We start from the raw sequence: 19,969 nt of genomic DNA, 5'->3' as shown, positions 1-19,969 counted from the left end.
CAAAAAAAAGCTTTACAGTGCGAGAATATGACACTTACAGATGTGCTCAATATAGCACAGTCCTTTGAAGTGTCATGGATCACAGGCAACGAGATTTCTTCATGGGAGGAGGGGGGGGGGGGGGGGGGGAGGTATCGGAAGTTGCTCAATCAACCCCTTCTAGGCACACTACAAGTGTTCAGGATGATGGGAATGCCGTTGCAGCAGTACAACCTTCAACCCAGCGTTGCATGGGGCAGCATCAGTTATGGCCACAGCACTAACAGGCAGTGTCACAGCATTGGCCGCGTGCCCCTTTTCCGTCTTGCCCATACTGACTCATCCACCATGAGCATGCTGTGTGCCCTAAGCACTGGGCAGTTTGCAACACGTATTGAAAGAAAGGCTACATTGCCTTGGTGTGTAACTCCTCTTCGAACAAGGTGGACACAGTAGTACTGACGGATATAAACAGTATCTCTACAATGACTGTTCGCCCGAACAAATTGTTTATTGACTTGTGTGTGTTTAATAAACCATTAAAATGCAAGTGGACACATGATCTGCAGTGACTTTAGTAAACACACAAATGTATGTGGACTTGGGCTCCCCTCTCCTCACACAGGTTTCATCGAAGTTTGTAAGCTACAATAAACAGCAGATTGTGATCCTATGTCAGTTCTCCACTCCTGTCTATTACAAATCTGTTGTTCACCCTCTCACCTTCCTTGTTGTGGATCATCCCCTTACCACAAACCTGTTTGGATCAGATGCATTTAACACTTTTGGTGTTGACACTGAGGTAAATTTAGTGTCAGATCAAGTTCTGTGTCAGCAACTGGAATCCCTCTGCTCTGAGTTTTCATCTCTGTTATCCCCTTGGCTCAGTTGTGCTACTGAATGTCAGGCCCACATTACCATGAAAGAGTCTGCCTGCCCTCATTTTTTCTGGGCACGGCAGGTGCCTTTCACACTGCATGACTCTGTCAAGGCCGAATTAGACTGTCTGATGTTGCTAACTGTCACTTGGCCTGCTTCTTCCAGTGAATGGGCTTTTGCCACAGGCCGGTGTTAAGATGCTGATGGGTAAACTTTGCCTCTGCGGCAACTTCAGTGTCACTGTTAACGTACAGTCAGTTATAGATACATACCGTTTGCCCCATTGGGATGAGTTGCCCACAAAAATTGTCAGGCAGCCACTACTTTCCAAGACTGATCGGTCAGAAGCATGCCTCTAGCTCCCCTTGCATGAGGCCGCTAGGCACCTTCTCATTGTCAATACACCTTTCAGCCAGTACCAATATCAATGCTTGCCATTTGATGTCACTAGCATGCCCATGGCATTTTTTGGAACAGCTGACAGCCTCTGTACCCAGCTGCATCAATTACCTTGATGATATTGTTGTTTTGGATTCTTCCACAGACCAACACCTTAGCAACCTCCCAATTGCTGTTTTCTGTTTTGCAGTCTATGGGTCTCATGTGCAATCTTGTCAAATCTCAATTTTTTTCTGCTGTCAATTGAGTGCCTAGGTTTTGAGGTTTCTCACACGGGAGTCAGCTCTGTTGATGCAATTGCCGCTTGGCCGCTGCTGACCTCTGTTAAGGAATTGCAGGCATTTCTAGGTAAAGTTGTACTACCACAAGTTTTTACTGGATGCATTCACTGTTGCTCAGCCACTGCACGCACTGTCGTGTAAAAATATGCCTTTTTTCTGGTCCCCCTCTTGTGACTGCGTGTTCTTTTGCTTAAATCTAAGCTTCAATCTGCCCCATGCCTGGCCACTTTCCAGCCAAGTCAGCACCTCGTGTTGGCTACAGATGTCACTCAACACATTCTTGGTGCAGTGTTAGTGCACAAATACGCAGACTGATCTGAATGACCCATTTCTTACACTTCCAAGACTCGTTAACTCCCGCAGTATTCTCAGAATGTAAAGGGGGCGTCAGCAGTTGTGTTTGCCCTTAAGAATTTCACATCTCCTTATATGATTCGAAGTCCCATTTAATCGTGGACCGCAAGCCATTGGTTGCTCTTTTCAACTCTTTGGCTTCTGTGCCAGACATGGCAGCACATCGTTTGTAGTGGTGAGCTCTCTTCCTCTCCCATTATCATTATCAGATCCATTACCGGCCAGCAGCGCAACACTCCAACGCCAATACCTTATCTTGCCTTCTGATTGGTCCAGACCCGGCAATCAATCCAGATGAGTTGCTTCGTTTCTATTCAGATATTGAGAAGCAGAATGCAATCAATGGTTTTCCAATCACTAGTGCCATGGCAGTGTCAGCTGTCACCATGGATCCTGTACTTACTTGGGTCCTCTCTTTTCTACAGCACAACTGACCAGAGAAACACCCGGTCCACACCTCGGATGCCTTGTGTAATTACTTCTCCCTCCGGCACCACCTTTCTGTGTTTGACGGCGTCTTTTGTTAGCTATTGAGGACACTGCTCCTGGGTTGTGATCCCTACTTCCTTATGCTGTAATGTACTGCAGCTCCTGCATTTTGGTCATTGGGGGCCACTCTAATCAAAGCTTTGCCCCGCCAACTTGTGTATTGGCTGGACATACATGGGGACATTGTGTAGCTTATCGCCACTTGCACTCAATGTGTTAAGCAACTGGCAGGTCCACAGGCATATTTTCCTACCTGCCCAACGCCACAGCACCCATGGGAGTGATTACAAGAAATATTTGCTGCACTCTTTCTAAATCAGTATTGGCTCACTGAGGACACCTCTTCCAAGTTTCCCTATGTGGTGCATTGTCCGTTCATACCCACAGTGGCCACTATTTCGACCCTGTCTAAGATTTCTGCAACTGAGGGACTTGCGTATACTGTGATTACTGATACTAGCCCACAGTTCATTTCTTGAGAATTTGTATCTTTTTCAGGCTAGTGGTAGACTGCCCGTTTGATTTCATACCATTTCACTCCTTTGGGGGACAAGAGCCCAGCAGAACTGCTACATGGACACCAACTATGAACCTTCCATCACCTGCTGCATCTGATGCCATGTCTGCTGGCACTGCCAGCTCTGTGACAATTCCAGCCAGGTGCACCTGTCTAGGCTGGTGGTTTGAGTGTCACAGGGGCCAGCACCTCTGCGTCATCTGCACTCCTCACAGGCAGACCTCCTGTCACTTCGCACAGCACAGTCTGTTCCAAACAGCCCACCACCTACCCCGCCCCATTGTCACAGATGCCTGTTCCTGTGTCGCTGACAGTGCGGTTTGCACTGTAACAGGTGTCACTGCTTGGCTGGTTGCTGTATGGGGTACCTCCCTCCACCGTAACTCCTGGACTGCTGTCGCCAGTGCAGCCCCTGATCCACCTGATGCTGCACTTGCCGCCGCCTCCATTGCTGGGTCCTGTGCAGCTGTCATCTCCAACAGTCTCTGACCTCGAGGAGGATGTCGCTATGGAGACGCCATCACTGGTCCAGCCCTATGGCCTCTGACACTCCCTCATCACTTCCACACCTACTCATTAATGCCTGCTGGGTTCCTTTTTCTGTGCCATGTATTTCTCTGTGCCTAGTGTCTTTATGTATGTATGTGATTTTATCACCCCTGAAAGGGAATAGATATGTATCTTCACTCACAAGGCATACGATTTCAGAGATTGTGCATCCATACCATTCACATGCCACATTATGTTCTCTGGTTAGCTGGCAAGAAACATATTACTGTTGCCCAGACAATGTGTTCAATGCTATACACAACATGGACTTCATTGTGTCTCACATGTTTCTCTTATAAAATACAAGGGCTATTCAGAAAGTAAGGTCCGATGGGGTACAAAATGGAAACCACAGAGACAATCAAATGAAGTTTTTTCACAGATGTTTTGGGCTGTCTCTAGTATGCCCATCGATCACATCGCGTCACTGTTTTCAGTTCTGAGTTCACAGTGAGCATGTACAGATACTTAGAACAATGGTGTCTCCTGCAAGTATGAAGGCCTACTATTAGATTTCACTGAGATTATGCAGCCCACATAACAAAACTGTCACATGTTTCCTTCGGCATGAAAATTCTCGGCCGCACTCTGAAGGTGCAATGGAGATGCTCCTGCAGTTTTTTCCATGCGATGTGTTTGATCATCCCCAACAGAACCCGTAACTGACTCTCCCTCGGTTTCGTCTCTGCTCACATGAACATCTAGCTATGAAAACAATGTACTGGCGCAGACAGTGAGCTGTAGACCAGCGTGGAGAATTGCCAGGAAGCACAGGCGGCTTCCTTCTATGACAAGGGTATTGGAAAGTTGGTACAATGCTATGACAATGTCTAAATCGGAGTGGCAACAATGTAGACAAGTACCCAGAAGGTGTAGCTAACTGTTGCAAATAAAACATTTTTGATTTTCACAGCAGTTTCCATTTTTTGACCTATCAGACCTTACTTTCCAGACAGGACTCGTACTATGTTCCATAAATTGCATTTGTTCTTACTAAAGCACAAACTGCAGAAGAAAATTATCAGATACACTTTTACTGCAGAGCAAAGAGAATCTTATCACTCATTATTTTGGAAAATTTGAATCTTAACTGTTTATGAAATTAAAATCTTCCAACAAAGCAGACAAAAAATTATTTGAGAACTGTTTTAACCACACATACAACATGAGAAATAAAAATAATTTTATACTACCCACTCACAAAGTGAAATTATATGCAGCAACTCCACAATACATGGGAATGACAACACATAACAAGTTAATGGGCAAAACCATATTTAACACAAAGTCAGAGGTTCTAGAAACAAGGCTCAGAAGATTCTGTGGGAGAAATGCTGCTATTCATTATACGAATTCATAGAGGATGACATAATTTGAGCACAGGGTAACTAAGAGCTACATATTTTTACTGTATGTATATGTAACAAAATTAATATTATTATTATGCTGTTTGTTAACATCAGCTGTTCTACATTTATGGTGAAATTTTACCACAATTTAGACCAGTCTCATGTACCTGAATCAAATGATTTAGCTTATGTATGTTATGAAATAATAAATCACAATCCACAACTCACAATTCAATGCACAATAACACAATTCACCAGAATGGCTCCCCACTCAGCACATACAGAGTATGATGGGAGGTTATCTCGTACAGTCTGAATTACTGGCAAGATTGAGTCAACAGGCAGAAGAACTGAGGAACGCAATCTCTGTGATTATCTCTACATAAAGTTGCAGTCTCTATTACATGATGAATTAATATATGAGACAGATGTAAGACACTGGACTCGTATTTGCGAGGAAGGCTGTTGAAATTCCTGTTTGGCCACCCAGTTCCCTCAAAAGGGTACAACTGATTACTTTCACCACTGTTCCCCCAATCTGCACACATGCTTCATCTACAATGACCTTTTTGTTGACAGACGTTAAAACCTTAATCTTCTTCCCTTCCTTCTGTGAATGTTGATCAGTTAAATTACTGCTAAAATGCAGTTGTGTAGGCCACAAATTGCAAATGTGATAATTACTGGGTTGATGTGCTCCTTTGGATTCTTTTCCACAGTTTGCACTAATACAGCTGAAGCATTTGTACTAAAGCTAAACTTTTACAAAATTATAAACTGCCCAAGACAATTTAAAATATGTGCTCACACAATGTTCCTTCGTGGAAATAAAGCATAAACAAGATACACATAGATGCTGAACCATATATTTAACTAAAGCTTTCAAATCAAACTATACACTATGACTGAAACAAATTGTGCAACAGTTCTCTGTGAAATTACCCTACCTACAACCAGCAAGCAGGACTTGGCGGTACATTTCCACAGAGGATTTGCCACGAAACTGGAAGCCGGTCAGGTATGTGTTGTGGGAGCTGTTAATGTAGTAATGCGACAATGGCTGGTCCATGTCCATGTACAAGTCCAGTCGGTCCAAGTACACAGGAGCATTCTCATCTGACATCAAGTACTGGATCAAGCCGTCTTTTGATAATTTGTCTGTGATAAAATGGAAGTAACAATAGTGTATTCAATCAACGTCAATGTAACTTTAAACCATATTTAAGCAGGTGAAAATGCAATCTGCTTACCAACAGTGAAAATTGAAACAAATAATTTGGGACACATCACAACAAGGCACAGTATGAGCAAGTGCAATTTTAATAATAATTCAAACCGTGACCAGATCCTTTAAATTACTTTCAGTTGTGGCATTACTGCCTTCAAATGGTAAAGCTCATTATCAGATGGCACATATTACAACTACATCAAATGCTCATGCCCTAAAACATGTAACATCACATATATTCCAAAATTGAACTGTGGTACGCTTTCATTTTCTAGTACACTACATGATAAGAACATTCAATTCACTACCTGATCCACTAATATTTCTTGTGTAATATTATTTTTCACTTTACTTTAAATTTATATTGGTGTCAGCATGTTGCTTGTTTGTGTAACAATGCGAATGAGTTCTTTTTCATTCAAATATTGTAATTCCAAAATTATAAAACACTTCTTTTTGGAAAAAAAACATCAACATTAATTATACTATTATTATTTTATTACTATTATTTTCGTTAGTATTAACAGAAAATCACTGATTTCACAACAAAGTTATTTCTTATCTGTATCACTAACATTAATGTCAAATAGCATCTTTGTTTATCTTAAGCTGTTTTAGTGGGAACATGTTGTACAGAGAGGAGAATTGTAATCTGATGTGTGTGGACACCAGATATGTTTTATTGTGATGATTGAATTGGAGAAGTATTGATTAACATATAGAAGACGGAAACTAAATTCCTGTAACTTTCATTTATAGTCATACAAAACACTCTTACAAAAAGCAAGCAACATCACAGCTCAAGACTAACAGTGCCAATTACATGAAAAACTGGTAATGAACAACGATGAAAAGTTAAGCAATATACACAATGATCAATTTCAGTCTTAATTTTTTTTTTTTTTTTAATTCTGAAACCGATTGACTTCTTGCTTCTCAACATATTGAAAATCTTTCACATGAACCAGTTTACTGCAGAAGTGGGGTTTGTTAAACATTATTTTAATTCCAACATTGTCATTGTTAAAAGGGATTAGATTAGAATATTAATCCAGCTCCAAACTCAGACTTAACAGACACAGCACAGATGATAGCTGAGATGGCCTAAAAGTGGTTCACAGTTAACTACATATGTTTAAACTCGCAAAAACTCATATTATGCAATATCAAATGAGCAATAATGACCTGTTAACACCAAAACTAGATGTTAACAATCATACACTGAGAAGCAGGTCGTGTAAAATTCCTTGGGGTCCAATTGGGTAACCCAGACAAACTAATCAAGAAGCTCAGTTCAGTGTTTGTTGACCTTAGAAACATCTCTCTTTGTGTTGACCTAATGATAAGACTCTTGCTTTGTTTTGGATATTTTCACTCCTTTGATGTCAAATGGAGTTATCTCCTGGGCAATGCACCTAAGGTAAATAAATTATTTGTTCATCAGATACTACATATATGAACGTTTTCCTTACAATTCTTTCTCCCTGAGAAAAACACAATTTTATATAGGTTTTCTAAATTAATACTAAGAAAAATCAATACTGTTAAATTTGATCACTTCAAGCAAACACATAATAAATAAATTTATACACTGCACTGAAATCATGAATGTGTATGACACAGTGTCACTCATCTTTATAACTTGATAAGGTGTCTGCAGCATGCGGCATTGGTGACACTTAATTCTACTATTTTCGTAGTCAGAGGGTATAAGAAGTATAGCCCACACTAAAATCAACACTGTGTACGACACATTGTCACAGTATTGTCACTCAGAGAATATGTCTACACACCACTTTGTTGGGAAAACGCAGCTAGCCTTTACTTAAATGCTGTCCAACAACAGAGAGGTATATTAGAGGAACAAATCGCAGACACAAGGCTTTTTATTTTTGTAGTTATTAAGTAACGTGTGATGTGTTGACTCACACTGAGTAATGCATTTTAAGGGTAATTTTGTCACACCTAAACAGAAATCATCAAAATCTCATCCTTTCTGAAAGTGAATTGTGGAAGACTCCAATTTCACATCTGCTGGCTCAGTAATTTTTTGCCATGGCTGTAAAAACCACATGAATAAACACAGGTTACTTTTGTCCTTTGTTTTATCTCCCAGGCTTCTTCCTAGTCTTTATCCCTCAGGTTTTCAAATGGAAATTTACGATTAATTTACTGACATGCGCATACAATTTAATTGAAGTTGACATATTACATGACCACGTTCTTATTGTTTAGTTACCGGTACTGCCATCTTCTTAGTATTCTCATTTTTTTTTCTTTTTTTTTTAAATTTTGGATAAGCCACAATATAAAGTCACTTGTCCTTTACCACAAAGATTCTGCAGCTCACATTATGAGTGACACTAAGAAGAAGAACAAATGACAGAATCAACTGCTTATTTCCTCTATGACAAGTAGTGCAATGGACAGGTTTAATCTAGATTTTTGCACATATTTAGTGTTGCTTAATATGTCACAGAATGTGCTACTGAACCCCACTTTTAAGGGCTTCTTGGAGAGTATCAGTGGCCACATTATACGAGTTGACAATTGGCAAACATCATTTGAAATACATGTATGAGAAGTTTACTGCTGATATTAAAACAGACATTGGTGACCACAATATTTGGCTTTCAGTCAAGGAATGACTGACAGTTCTGTAGAGTTGTGGCCAATGTTGTGGTTGGGAAATTAAGAGTCGATGGCACCAGGAAAACAACTCTCTGTGTAATGTGTTGGAGAAGACAAATCACAGTACTGTAGCCCAGATGTCAGGGATGCCCTACACATCCTATGATCAGGAAAAGATAAAGATGAGAAATTTTTGCTGTTTGTGACAGGCTGTACTGCCCATATGATAAAAATGAATACAACAGTCAAAATACTCTGTGACACTATGATCAACTGCACCTTGCTTGCCCATGGCCTACACTATCTAGCACAGAAAGTCAGAAATAATTCTCCTGAGGTTAATAGTATCATTTGCTTGTTAAGAAAGAAGAAAGTATTTCTTGAAGAGCCTATCCATGATCAGTCCTTTAATGAGGTATCTGCAAACATCCTCCCCCTACTGCACCTGAACCCATACTTACGCGATACTGCACTTGGCTCTTGGCAGCTTTATATTATGCCAAACTCTATCCAAAGGTCAAGAGGTACAAGAAACATTTCACTCTAACAAAAACAGACACCATCTGAACAGACCCTGAAGGTTCAACGCTACTGACCGGCCACCATGTCGACCTCACCGGATGCAGATCCTGGGGTGCATGCAGTCAGCACACCACTCTCCCAGTCGTAGTCATTTTTCGTGACCAGTGCCGCTGCTTCTCAATCAAGTAGCTCTTCAATTGGAGCCGCAAGGTCTGAGAACACTCCACTTGCCAACAGCACTCGGTAGATCTGGATAGTTACCCATCCAAGTGCTAGCCAAGACTGACAGTACTTAACTTTGGTGATATAACAAGAACCGGTGTTACCATTGAGGCAAGGCCATTGGCCTGTTTGACTCTAATGAATAAGCTTTCATAGTAAAAGCCAATATGGGCCTAAGGAATAACAAATATTTTGCATCACTGGCATTTTTATGAGCTCACTTCCAGCATCTGCCTGTTGCAATTCAAAGACTGCTTCTCTACCACCGAAAGATGCTATAAATGTGACTTGCAAGTGCAGGTGTATCTGGAGGAAATATCTGGTTCAGTGGGTACACCTTGCTTCACCAAATTAAGGAATATTGTTATGAGGAATCCCAGATATGAAGAAGTTGTCTGCCATCATCCAAGGGAAGATGTTCAAAGGTGGATTGTGTTTGATATCACGAGTAACTGCCTAAGTGAAATATGTACCATTGACCTCTTGTGTTGTAGAGAGATCTTTCTAGGGCTACAAAAATGTTCTGAGAGACAAGAGAAAAAGTTTCACTTTATAAAACTTAGAAATGTGGTTAATTGTGTATGTAATACCAAAATATAACATAAAATTTATTGTTAACTGTAATGTTAGGCCATATAGGTGCAAATCTTAAGTGTTTGTTTTAATGTGAGTGATGCAGAAAAATAATTTTTTAGAAGAAGACCTATCATTAAAATATTATTAAAAAAATAATTATGGCACTGGTAAATATCACAATTTTTTATACATTTTTCTTGCGCCAATATAAGAATAGTTAATTGTTTATTCTCCACAAAGAACAAGAATAAATGTGTCAAAATTATAATAAACATTTTTATGTTAATATTTGACTTCATTATATTTTTCATTAACAGACTACAAAAAGCTAAAATAGTTTGTCTAAACCTAAAAAGGACTATTCCAAGAAAATAAAAGGTTGAAATACATTTCATAAAAACCTAAAAATGTGGGCCACAGTCATTACTTATGATCAGTTATCACTAGGAAAAGTTTGCAGACTAGGTCAAGTTCAACTGCAGCCATCTGTTCACTACAAAGTAGTGGATTTTATTTCATGCAAACACAAGCTGAAAAGAAATAAAAAATTAAGAAGTTTTTGCCAACTCCTTCACAGCTGAAGTTCAAAATAATTTGTTTGCTCTGTACAAAGAGAACAAGAAATAAAAATTGTTGATAAAATTAAACAATGGAAACTTCAGGTAGGTACATCAACAACATAGGAAAAGCTAGAGAGCTACCTACCACAAAAAAGGCACATTAAGTTGCAGGCAGCATAATTAGAAGATACTTACATACAGCTTTGGCAGCTCAGCCCAGAATGAATAGTTGATAAATTTAAACATTTAGATGAAATTGTAACTTACAATTAAAATGAGAAACCATCAAGGCAAAATAGAATTAAGAAAATTCAACAGAGCAAGTTACATTACCAAAAAAACATACAACAAAAAAGGCTATCCATAGATACAAAATTAAAACATTATAAAACAGTTACAATGCCAGAAATAACTTACACAATTAAATACACATTCAAAACAACTACTACAGCAGAAATTGACAAAATACAGAAGACAGAAAGAAGAATAATTAGGATATACATAAACAAACTTATCAAGTAAATGAGCACTGAAGAATAACTTCACATATAATACAATACTATACATGAAAATAGAACCACTAATGAGTGTAATCAGGAAGAAATATATCTCACTCTTTTGACATCTTATGAAAATACCAGAAAACAGTATTAGTAAGAAAATAGTAGAAAAATTGAGGAATAGTAAGAGCAACATTAAATGGATCACAGAGATTATGGAAGATATATAAGAACTCCAAATTGAAGTTGGTGACCTAAAAAACAAAACAGAGAAAAACCTGAATACTGAAAGACACATAAACCAGACTACAAACCAAGGTCAATAAAAGGGCTACAGGAAGAGTGATCTCAGGTGGACTAAGAAAGAGAATATGTGAAATAATGAAGAAGAATTGGACACACAGAAGAGGAAAACATCCTTCATGTAATAATAAATTATATTCGCTGAACTACTGAATTGTCTTATTGGATTATTATTGAACTGTATCATATTATTGAATAACAATAACTTGTATAAATGTTTGTGTAACTGATTTGAGTGGTCCAATGAAGGTCACAAAATAAAAACTAAAAAATACATAAAATAATAAGGAGACTATCGGCAATGTAAGTAATGAGTGCAGATAATAAGTAAGAATTCTTGGAGATTACATAAAATTGCTCGAAATTTAAACTCTGCAATTATTTAATAATTTTAGGTGTTTATAATGTTTTTTTGACATACTAATTTCGGAATTCTAAGGATTTCCTCTAAAACATAAGGTTCTTCCACAGAGTAATGATGAAGATCCAGAAATTTACAAAACAAATACTTTTAAAAAACTTTCTAAAAAAGAATGATAAAATAAGGCACTCTAACACCATAACGGAGTACTATGTTCCTCAAATCTAAACTAAGGCATATATATTGATGTCTCTTGTTTCTCCCTTAAACCTCTGTCACGAGTTCTTCTGGGCACTGACCGAGGATATTCCCTGTGCGGCATCCAGCAGTAGCCAGTTATCATGCTAGCATACCATCAGTCCTGGTACCTACATTTGATTTGTTTGATGCCTTTATCAAACCATTCTCCCTGTTCCTTGGTTGGTTGGTTTGGGGTATAAAGGGACCAAACTGCAGAGTCATCAGTCCCTTTTAACTTACACAAGCAAGGCTCAAGGTACAAAACACCCAAAGTACATTTGAGAAAGTAAAAGGGGGAAAGAAGTGGGAAACCACACCTAAAAAGAAAACAAATGGGATGAACAAAAAACAGGGAAAACATACACCACACGGAAACGTAGAAGAAGGTATTAAAACCATAGAGCAGATGGTCTGGGCTGACTGGTCACAATAATAAAAGAGGAAGAGCCAGCCACTCTGCAACACATTAAAATGTCCATCCCATAAAGACAAGGTGAGATGACCACATGTATGGAAAAGATGACCACCAAGACAAGCAAATGCAAAGACATTGTGACAGAGTTAAAATGGAGGGAGGGTGGCGGCCTCGATGAGAAGGCTAAATGCCCACCTTTAGCTGGTACGATAAAAACCCACCTCAATAAATAAAACATAAAACTAAATCTACTGTTGAGGCATTGTCACCCAACACTGAAGGTAGGGTGCTGGTAAGGTTAAAAGTCCACCACAGAGGGGCTAAAAGTGGGCAGTCCAGCAAGATGTAGACAACAGTCAAATGTGAGGCACAGTGACACTGAAGTGGGTCCTCGCAAGGAAGGAGGTTGCCATGGGTTAGCCACGCATGGCCAATGCAGAGCCGGCAGAGAACAACAGAGTCCTTGTGAGAGGCCCGCATGAAGGATTTCCACACATTCATAATCTCCTTAATGGCATGCAGTTTGTTGTGCGTATTGAGATTAAGCCATTCCATCTTCCAAAGCTGAAAAACCTTGCTGCATAATAGCGATCGTAGGTCAGTTAGGGAGATGGTACTCTCCAGAAGCGGTTTCCGTGTAGCCTGTTTCGTTGGCAAATTCATTTCCTAGGATTCCGAGTTGGTCTGGGATCCACACAAACACCACGGCATGACTGGACCATTCCAGGGCTTAGATGGACTCTTGGATGGTCGCTACCAAAGGATGGCAGGGGTAACACTGGTCAATAGCTTGTAGGCTGCTCAAGGAGTCAGTACAGAGAAGAAACGACTCCCCAGAGCATGAGCGGATGCGCTCAAGAGCACGAGAAATGGGCACCAGCCCTGCAGTGAAAACACTGCAGCCATCTGGCAAGGAGTCTGTTCAACATGTCCCCCATGAACATACGCATAGCCAACGTGAGCATCAGCCATCGAGGTGTCGGTGTAAACCACTTCATGCTCCCGTTACATGTCAAGAATCGAGAGGAAGTGACAGCGGAGAGCCACGGGGTTAACTGAGTCCTTAGGACCATGTGAAAGTTCCAGGCGAAGCTTTGGTCTAGGTGCACACCATGGAGATGTACGTGAATGGACCTCGAGTATAGGTGGTAAAGGCAAGGACTCCACTTCAGACAGAAGAGATCAGATGTGAACCGCAATTGTAAGCCCTGACCTGGGCCTCAGATGCAGGAGATGAAGCGACGTGGGTGGGAAAAGGAGATGCTAATTCGAATGCTCAGGAGAACTACGAATGTGTGCAACATAACTAGCAAGCAGTTGTGCATGCCAAACCTTCAATGGAGGAACTCCGGCCTCCACCAGGGCGCTGGTCATGGGACTCGTCCTAAAAGCTCCCATTGCCAGGGAAATGCCACAGTGATGCACTGGGTCGAGTAAACGCAATGCTGAGGGCCGAACTATAAACCAGACTCCCATAGTCAATGTGCAATTGAACAAGGCCCCTGTAGAGCTGCAGCAGTGTAGAGCCATCTGCACCCCAGTTGGTGTTGCTCAGGCAGCGGAGGGCATTGAGGTCCTGCCAGCACTTCCTTTTCAGCTGATGAAGATGAGGGAGCCACATCAATCGGGCATTGAAAACCAGTATAAGAATCGATGTCTCCACTACGGGGAATGGATAATCAGTAAGGTAAAGTTCTGTTTCTGGATGACATCTGGAAGCTGTGAGGTAGAGCCCATGACTGCATCTTGTGGATGGCTCCCTGTAGGCACCACTCAGCAATACCAGTACTGCAGGAGTAGTACAAAATGCATTAGTCAACTGCATACACAGAAGGTGAGATGGACGGCCCGACAACTGCTGCTAGACTGTCAATGGCCACTAAAAATAGAGATACACTCAATACAGGGCCCTGCGGGACCCCATTCTCCTGGATATGGGGGGAACAATGGGAGGCACCAACAGAAAGTAAGGAGCAATAGGAAATTTTGGATAAGAATCGGGAGCGGGCCACGGAGACCCGACTCATATGGCAAGGATATGATGTTGCCAGATCATGTCGTAGGCTTTTTGTAAATCAAAAATGACGGTAACTAGGTGTTGGTGTCTGGAAAAGGAATATACGGGGGAGACAAGTTTTGGAAAGACTTTTGATAAAAAAAAAGGAGAGAAGTTTTGGAAAGACCTTTGATGTGCAGCAACATACACGCTGCATATTTTCGTATCACGAAAGTATAAATTCAAACTGCACCAAACACAGCACATTATTTTCCAGAGGGTAGAAATCAAGACTGGAATGTCCTTTTGTAAGCCAGTCATATCTCATGTCACGTGATCTCACCAGCCGATGACAGTAAATATTCAGAGCATAGGACACATGTTATAATCAGACAATAGCAAGATCACTGTTATGTAGCGCGAACACACAAAGAGGAAAACTTAATGGTTTACATTAATATACATGGTATAGCTACAGGAAAAGCTAAACTTTCACATATAATATTGGTCTCTAAGATTAATATGCTACAAGAGAAGCTAAGCTTTCACATGTAATATTGATCTATTTTGCGTGTCTTGTACTTTAAGATACGTCAAACAAATGTGCCAGTAAATTTAAACTAGTGACATAAATGTCTGGTCTTCTGAGCTTGAAATTCTTGTAAGTGGCTGTTCCTCAAAGTGTTCAGTTTAAAACACTCTGTGATTCAAGAAATTCATCCCACTTTCTAACATGTAACATAATTCATCTTGCATAAAAAGAAATTTACTTTGAAAGTAATGCTTCCAAACCACTGTTCGTAATAGTATCCCAAGACTGTTAGAAATAGATTCGATTTTGCATTTGCTAGAGAGTGCCAGAAAACAGGCATTACTGCACGTGCACAGCTCCAGTGGTGTAGGAAGCCTGCATGTTCGTATGTATAAAGCACTAAGAGAGCTTACATTATGCCATAAAAGAAACAAGACATCAGAGGATACTCCAAAACCACCGGGATTTCGTAAGCCATACTAAAATGTATAATTCGGCATGAAGTGCACATTGGTTTTTTTCAGATTCACAATGAAGTAGGTCCCATCTGATACTAAGCTTATCAGTGTGGTTTTTGAGATGTAAATTTTCTTGGAGTACCAGTATTGTACTATCTCATATTTGGTTCTTTATTATGGCATAATGCCATACATGGCAGAAGATGAAAACATGCACTTGAAATTCAGTGAACAGTTGGAACTAGCCAATACAGTGGTTCAAATAAACTGATTGCCTCAGTGCAAAGATTAATAAAGCCAAATATCGTTAGCAAACTAAAAAAAAAATAACTTCATTGTTCTGCAAGGTGATTAATGCTTGACTGCTAATAATTTGGAAATCAAATAAAATCAGAAAACTGAAACTAATAATATATTTTTGCCCTCCATAATTACGTGGAAGTATTATAATTCACTTGATAGCTCCCGGCTGCAGAAATCTGCTTCATTTTCATTTGACGTGGGTGCTGTAAATGAATCAGAAACAGGGAAATCACTTAATGCAAACAGGGTTCAGGTGGAGACCAGCCCCCTCCCCACTACAACTCAGAGAACTGGATGCGCGAAACTGGAAGCTAGGGCAGCGCGAGAAAAATTTTTCTCATTAACACCTGGCTGATTGCTGCCGATACAACTAACAGCCACACTTCAAGTAGCGGGAAGCAGGAGAAGGTACTGCTCACATATGAGTCAACTGCGCATGCACATGAGCCCGCTGGCAACTAGCCGGCCGCGGTGGTCTCGCGGTTCTAGGCGCGCAGTCCGGAACCGCGCAACTGCTACGGTCGCAGGTTCGAATCCTGCCTCGGGCATGGATGTGTGTGATGTCCTTAGGTTAGTTAGGTTTAAGTAGTTCTAAGTTCTAGGGGACTGATGACCACAGCTGTTAAGTCCCATAGTGCTCAGAACCATTTGAACCATTTTTGAACCGCTGGCAACTGGTCAAACGAACCTAATGTAAACAGTTGTGACATCACACTCATAGAAAACAGTTTACTGTTACTATGTGTTACATAGTCTTCACCCTAAGGCCTTTGACATATTTTTGCTGTTTGCAAACGCTTGTGCGCGCACAGTGTTTTGTTATTGTAAATGGTGCATTTCCTTTGCCACTCAAATTTTAATTTTTGTTCCTCTCGTTTATACTTTATTGCTGCAGTATCATTCTCCAGTAGCAGGATACAGTAACATTCTTTGCTAGAGAATCAATTCTTACCAGTCAAAATTAGAAAAATTTAACTGAAAGCTAAAACAATGAAAAATTCCCGGAATTCTGAAAACTTCCCCGATTTTTCCCAGTTTTCTCCCGGATGAAAAAATTACCGGGTTTTTCCCGCATTTTCCGGTTGTATACACACTGAGTAAGCATGGTGCCACCGCACAAGGGGTTATGGGTATTAAAATCTCCCAAAAGTAGGAAAGATTTACGGAGTTCATCAATCAGTGCAGCCAAATTCATTCAGGGATACTGCACCATCTGAAGAAAGATATATGTTGCAAACAGTTATTTCCTGTGTCGTCCTTATACTGGCAACCACAGCTTCAAGAGGGGTTTGAAGGGGCACAGGTTCACTGCACACTGAGTTCAAGACATAGACATAAACTCCACCTGACACTCTATTACAGTTTCTATGGTTCTTTTAATATCCCCTATAGCCACGGAAGGCAGGGGGTCCACATTCCTGGGAACCAGGTTTCCTGGAGGGCAATGCAGCAAGCAGGTGTAAAGCTTAACAGTTGCCACAGCTCAGTCACGTGGTGGAAAAAACTGCAGAAATTCCATAGGAGGATGACGTTATCATGAGGCTGGGAAGGCACGAAGCAAGCAAGAAGGCAGGTTACACCTCAGGGTGACCTGCGGCCACCGATTGAGTATTTGTATCCATCCTATTGTGGATGAGGCATCAGTGAGATCCAGGTCCTCAGGGGATGCTGAGATCTCCTCAGCTGCAGAATTGGTAGAGAGTGGTGGTGTTGGGGCCACGGGAGGATCCTATTTATTAGCAGACTTCTTTGTTTGCTTGCCCTCTTGCTTCTCTTTAGGAACTTGCTAGGAGGACTTCTCCGAAATAGCTTCACGCATGGAGGAAGACTGTGAAGTTCTTCGACCAGCAGCTTTTAGCTTTTGGCTTCTTTAGCCACTGTAGAGTGTCTGCTGTGGCATTAGTGGAGACAACAGAGGAGGCTTTTGCTTCTCTGGCTGGAGGGATGGGATGGATGTCCCCTCCAGTTGGGGGGGGGGGGGGGGCCTTGCTCCCGAAGTATGTACTTTGGGAACAACGGAAGGAGATTTTCCCCCTACCACCAAGGGAGCGGATGTACTCTGGAAGCCCAGAGGGCCCACTGTTCGTGGAACAGAGTGTGGTACGACTGATACTTGTGACAGCAATGGTAATGTAGCTGCAGCACACGTGGACGACAACCGAATGGGGTGTTATCATTCAAATTTACGTTTAGCCTCTCGGTAAGTCAACCAGTCCAGGGTCTTGTACTCCACGATTTTCTGCTCCTTTTGGAGTACTGTGCAGTCTGGCAAGCAGGGGGAGTGGTTCTCTCCACAGTTGATACAAGTGCGACGAGGTATACATGAAATATCCGGATGTAGTGGACGTCCGCAGTCTCGACATGCAGCAGTGGAAATGCAGCGGGAAGATGTGCCAGAATTTCCAGCAATTAAAGCACTGCATAGGGGGAGGGGTGTATGACATTAAGTCACAGCAATAAACCATCACCTTGATATTTCCAGGCAATGAATCACCTTCAAAGTCCAAGATGAAGGCACCCGTAGAAACCCTATTGTCTTTGGATCCCCTGTAAATGCGCTGGAAGAAATGAACACCCCGCCGTTCTAGATTGGTGGGGAGCTCGTCATCAGATTGCAAGAGGAGGTCGCGATGGAAAATAATCCCCTGGACCACGTTGAGGCTTTTACGGGGAGTGACAGAAACAGAAATATCACCCAGCGAGTAATGCCAGAGATTGGGCTGTGGATGCTGTCTCAAGCAAGACTGCACCGCTTCTCATCTTCAACAGTGCTGTCACTTCCCCAAACTTATCCTCAAGATGGTCAACAAAAAATTGAGGCTTTGTAAGTCGAAAGGACCCTGTCCGTTCCGCTACAGACTAAACACCAAGGCGAATACGGCTCTCTTCTTTCTATAGCCTTTCGTTCCTCCCATTGTGTAGAGAAAGAGGGAAATGATTTAGGGTTATATCTGTCAGCATTGTACCCAATCCTGCTCTTCTTAGAGACTGCTGGTGCCGTACGGTCACCAGCAAGAGATGACAGTCCTCTTCATTGCGGGTCGTCCACCCTGATGCCACTCACTCCGAGCAGGGGCTCTCCCCACGGGCGCCACCTAGCCACAGCAAAGGCCACCTGGCATGATGGCTGTTGCGGGGAGTACTGATGCCTCAGGAAGATAGGCATCTACTCCCTGGCATATGTGGGGAGTTTACAGCTCAGGCATCAGCAGTGCAATCCCTGTGTTTTCAGGCGGCTACCACCAAATGGTTTCATGATGGCCCCACCACAACGGACTGACTACCGTGCTGGATAATGGGTGCAGAAAAATCCAATATTGTTGTAAGGGCCAAAGAGGACAGGAGACAAGAGAAGAAGATGACATACCCTGGAAAGTGTCCTTGCTTAAGTAGCTGAATTGCAGGTGGAGATGCAAATCCGTGACACGAGGTTCAGGAGATTGAATCTAAGGGCACTATGGATAACTTGGGCGTCACGTAAGGCGTCCTTTCCCAAATGGCCCGTAGTTCTATAGACTTTGGAAAGTGGCAGGTCAGACCGTAAAATGGGACTTGAACTTATAGGGCTGAAAAGTGAGAGACTTAGTTGCCTCTTACGTCATGCAGGGTTACCTCGGGCCTATTCTAACCCCTGGACCTGCAGGGGGACCTATTCCTTAGTCACAGCATCTAGATTTCCTAGACAAAAACTGATGCAGGAGTCTAGAAAGTGCAGCCTCAAGCTCATCGAAGCATCCAATACTTTGGAATTATCTAGCATGTTCCTAACTAATTCTCATAAACAAGATCTCTGAAGCTGCCAAAAAACTTCTTGGCAATTTGTGTAAAGGATAACCCAGATTACCTTTATATTTCATTCATTTTGTCTTAACTGTTTTGTCTTTTGTTGGTTTCCAAACATCAGGATTGATGAAAACCTCTTTCTCTCTTCATAACTTACCACAACCATGGTAACTGACTTGACACACACTTGAAAGTGTCACCATAGTCCGGTAGGACTTTAATAAATTATATCAAAATGCCATGTTTTATGTGAAGTAGAGGCAAAAGCTTTTTTACGCCCACCTTTGAATCAAATAGTATGTTTTCCCCTCCAAATTTTGACATTGTAATTATCCTTATTTTTTGAGATTATTGCTTTCTTTTGCATGTCTGTCCAATTTGCATAGGAAGCAGGGGCCCTTTCTCACAGCTTGAACACACTCAATGTGGCACCAATGACTTATCTAATCACTAAAAGTACACAAAATACATTTCTTTGACAAAGTAATTTCTTTGACAAAGTCTGAGATTGTCCCCTGCTGCTTTTTCACTGCCAGTTTGTCA

At 41.4% G+C, this 19,969-nt stretch overlaps 1 protein-coding gene across 1 annotated transcript in view; it reads right to left on the bottom strand.

Moving 5' to 3' along the window:
* Window positions 1-19,969, bottom strand: part of LOC126095360 (1-phosphatidylinositol 4,5-bisphosphate phosphodiesterase-like) — a 419,315-nt gene that overhangs the window by 282,125 nt on the left and 117,221 nt on the right. Inside the window, exon 8 of the mRNA XM_049910167.1 lies at window positions 5,744-5,954. Within this exon, the coding sequence (XP_049766124.1) occupies window positions 5,744-5,954 (211 nt within the window). The remainder of the gene's footprint in view (window positions 1-5,743; window positions 5,955-19,969) is intronic.

Source organism: Schistocerca cancellata, chromosome 8 (genome assembly GCF_023864275.1).
Source record: "Schistocerca cancellata isolate TAMUIC-IGC-003103 chromosome 8, iqSchCanc2.1, whole genome shotgun sequence".
NCBI lineage: Eukaryota > Metazoa > Arthropoda > Insecta > Orthoptera > Acrididae > Schistocerca > Schistocerca cancellata.
Note: the sequence above shows the minus strand (reverse complement) of the source record. Positions and strands in the feature narration are given on the sequence as shown.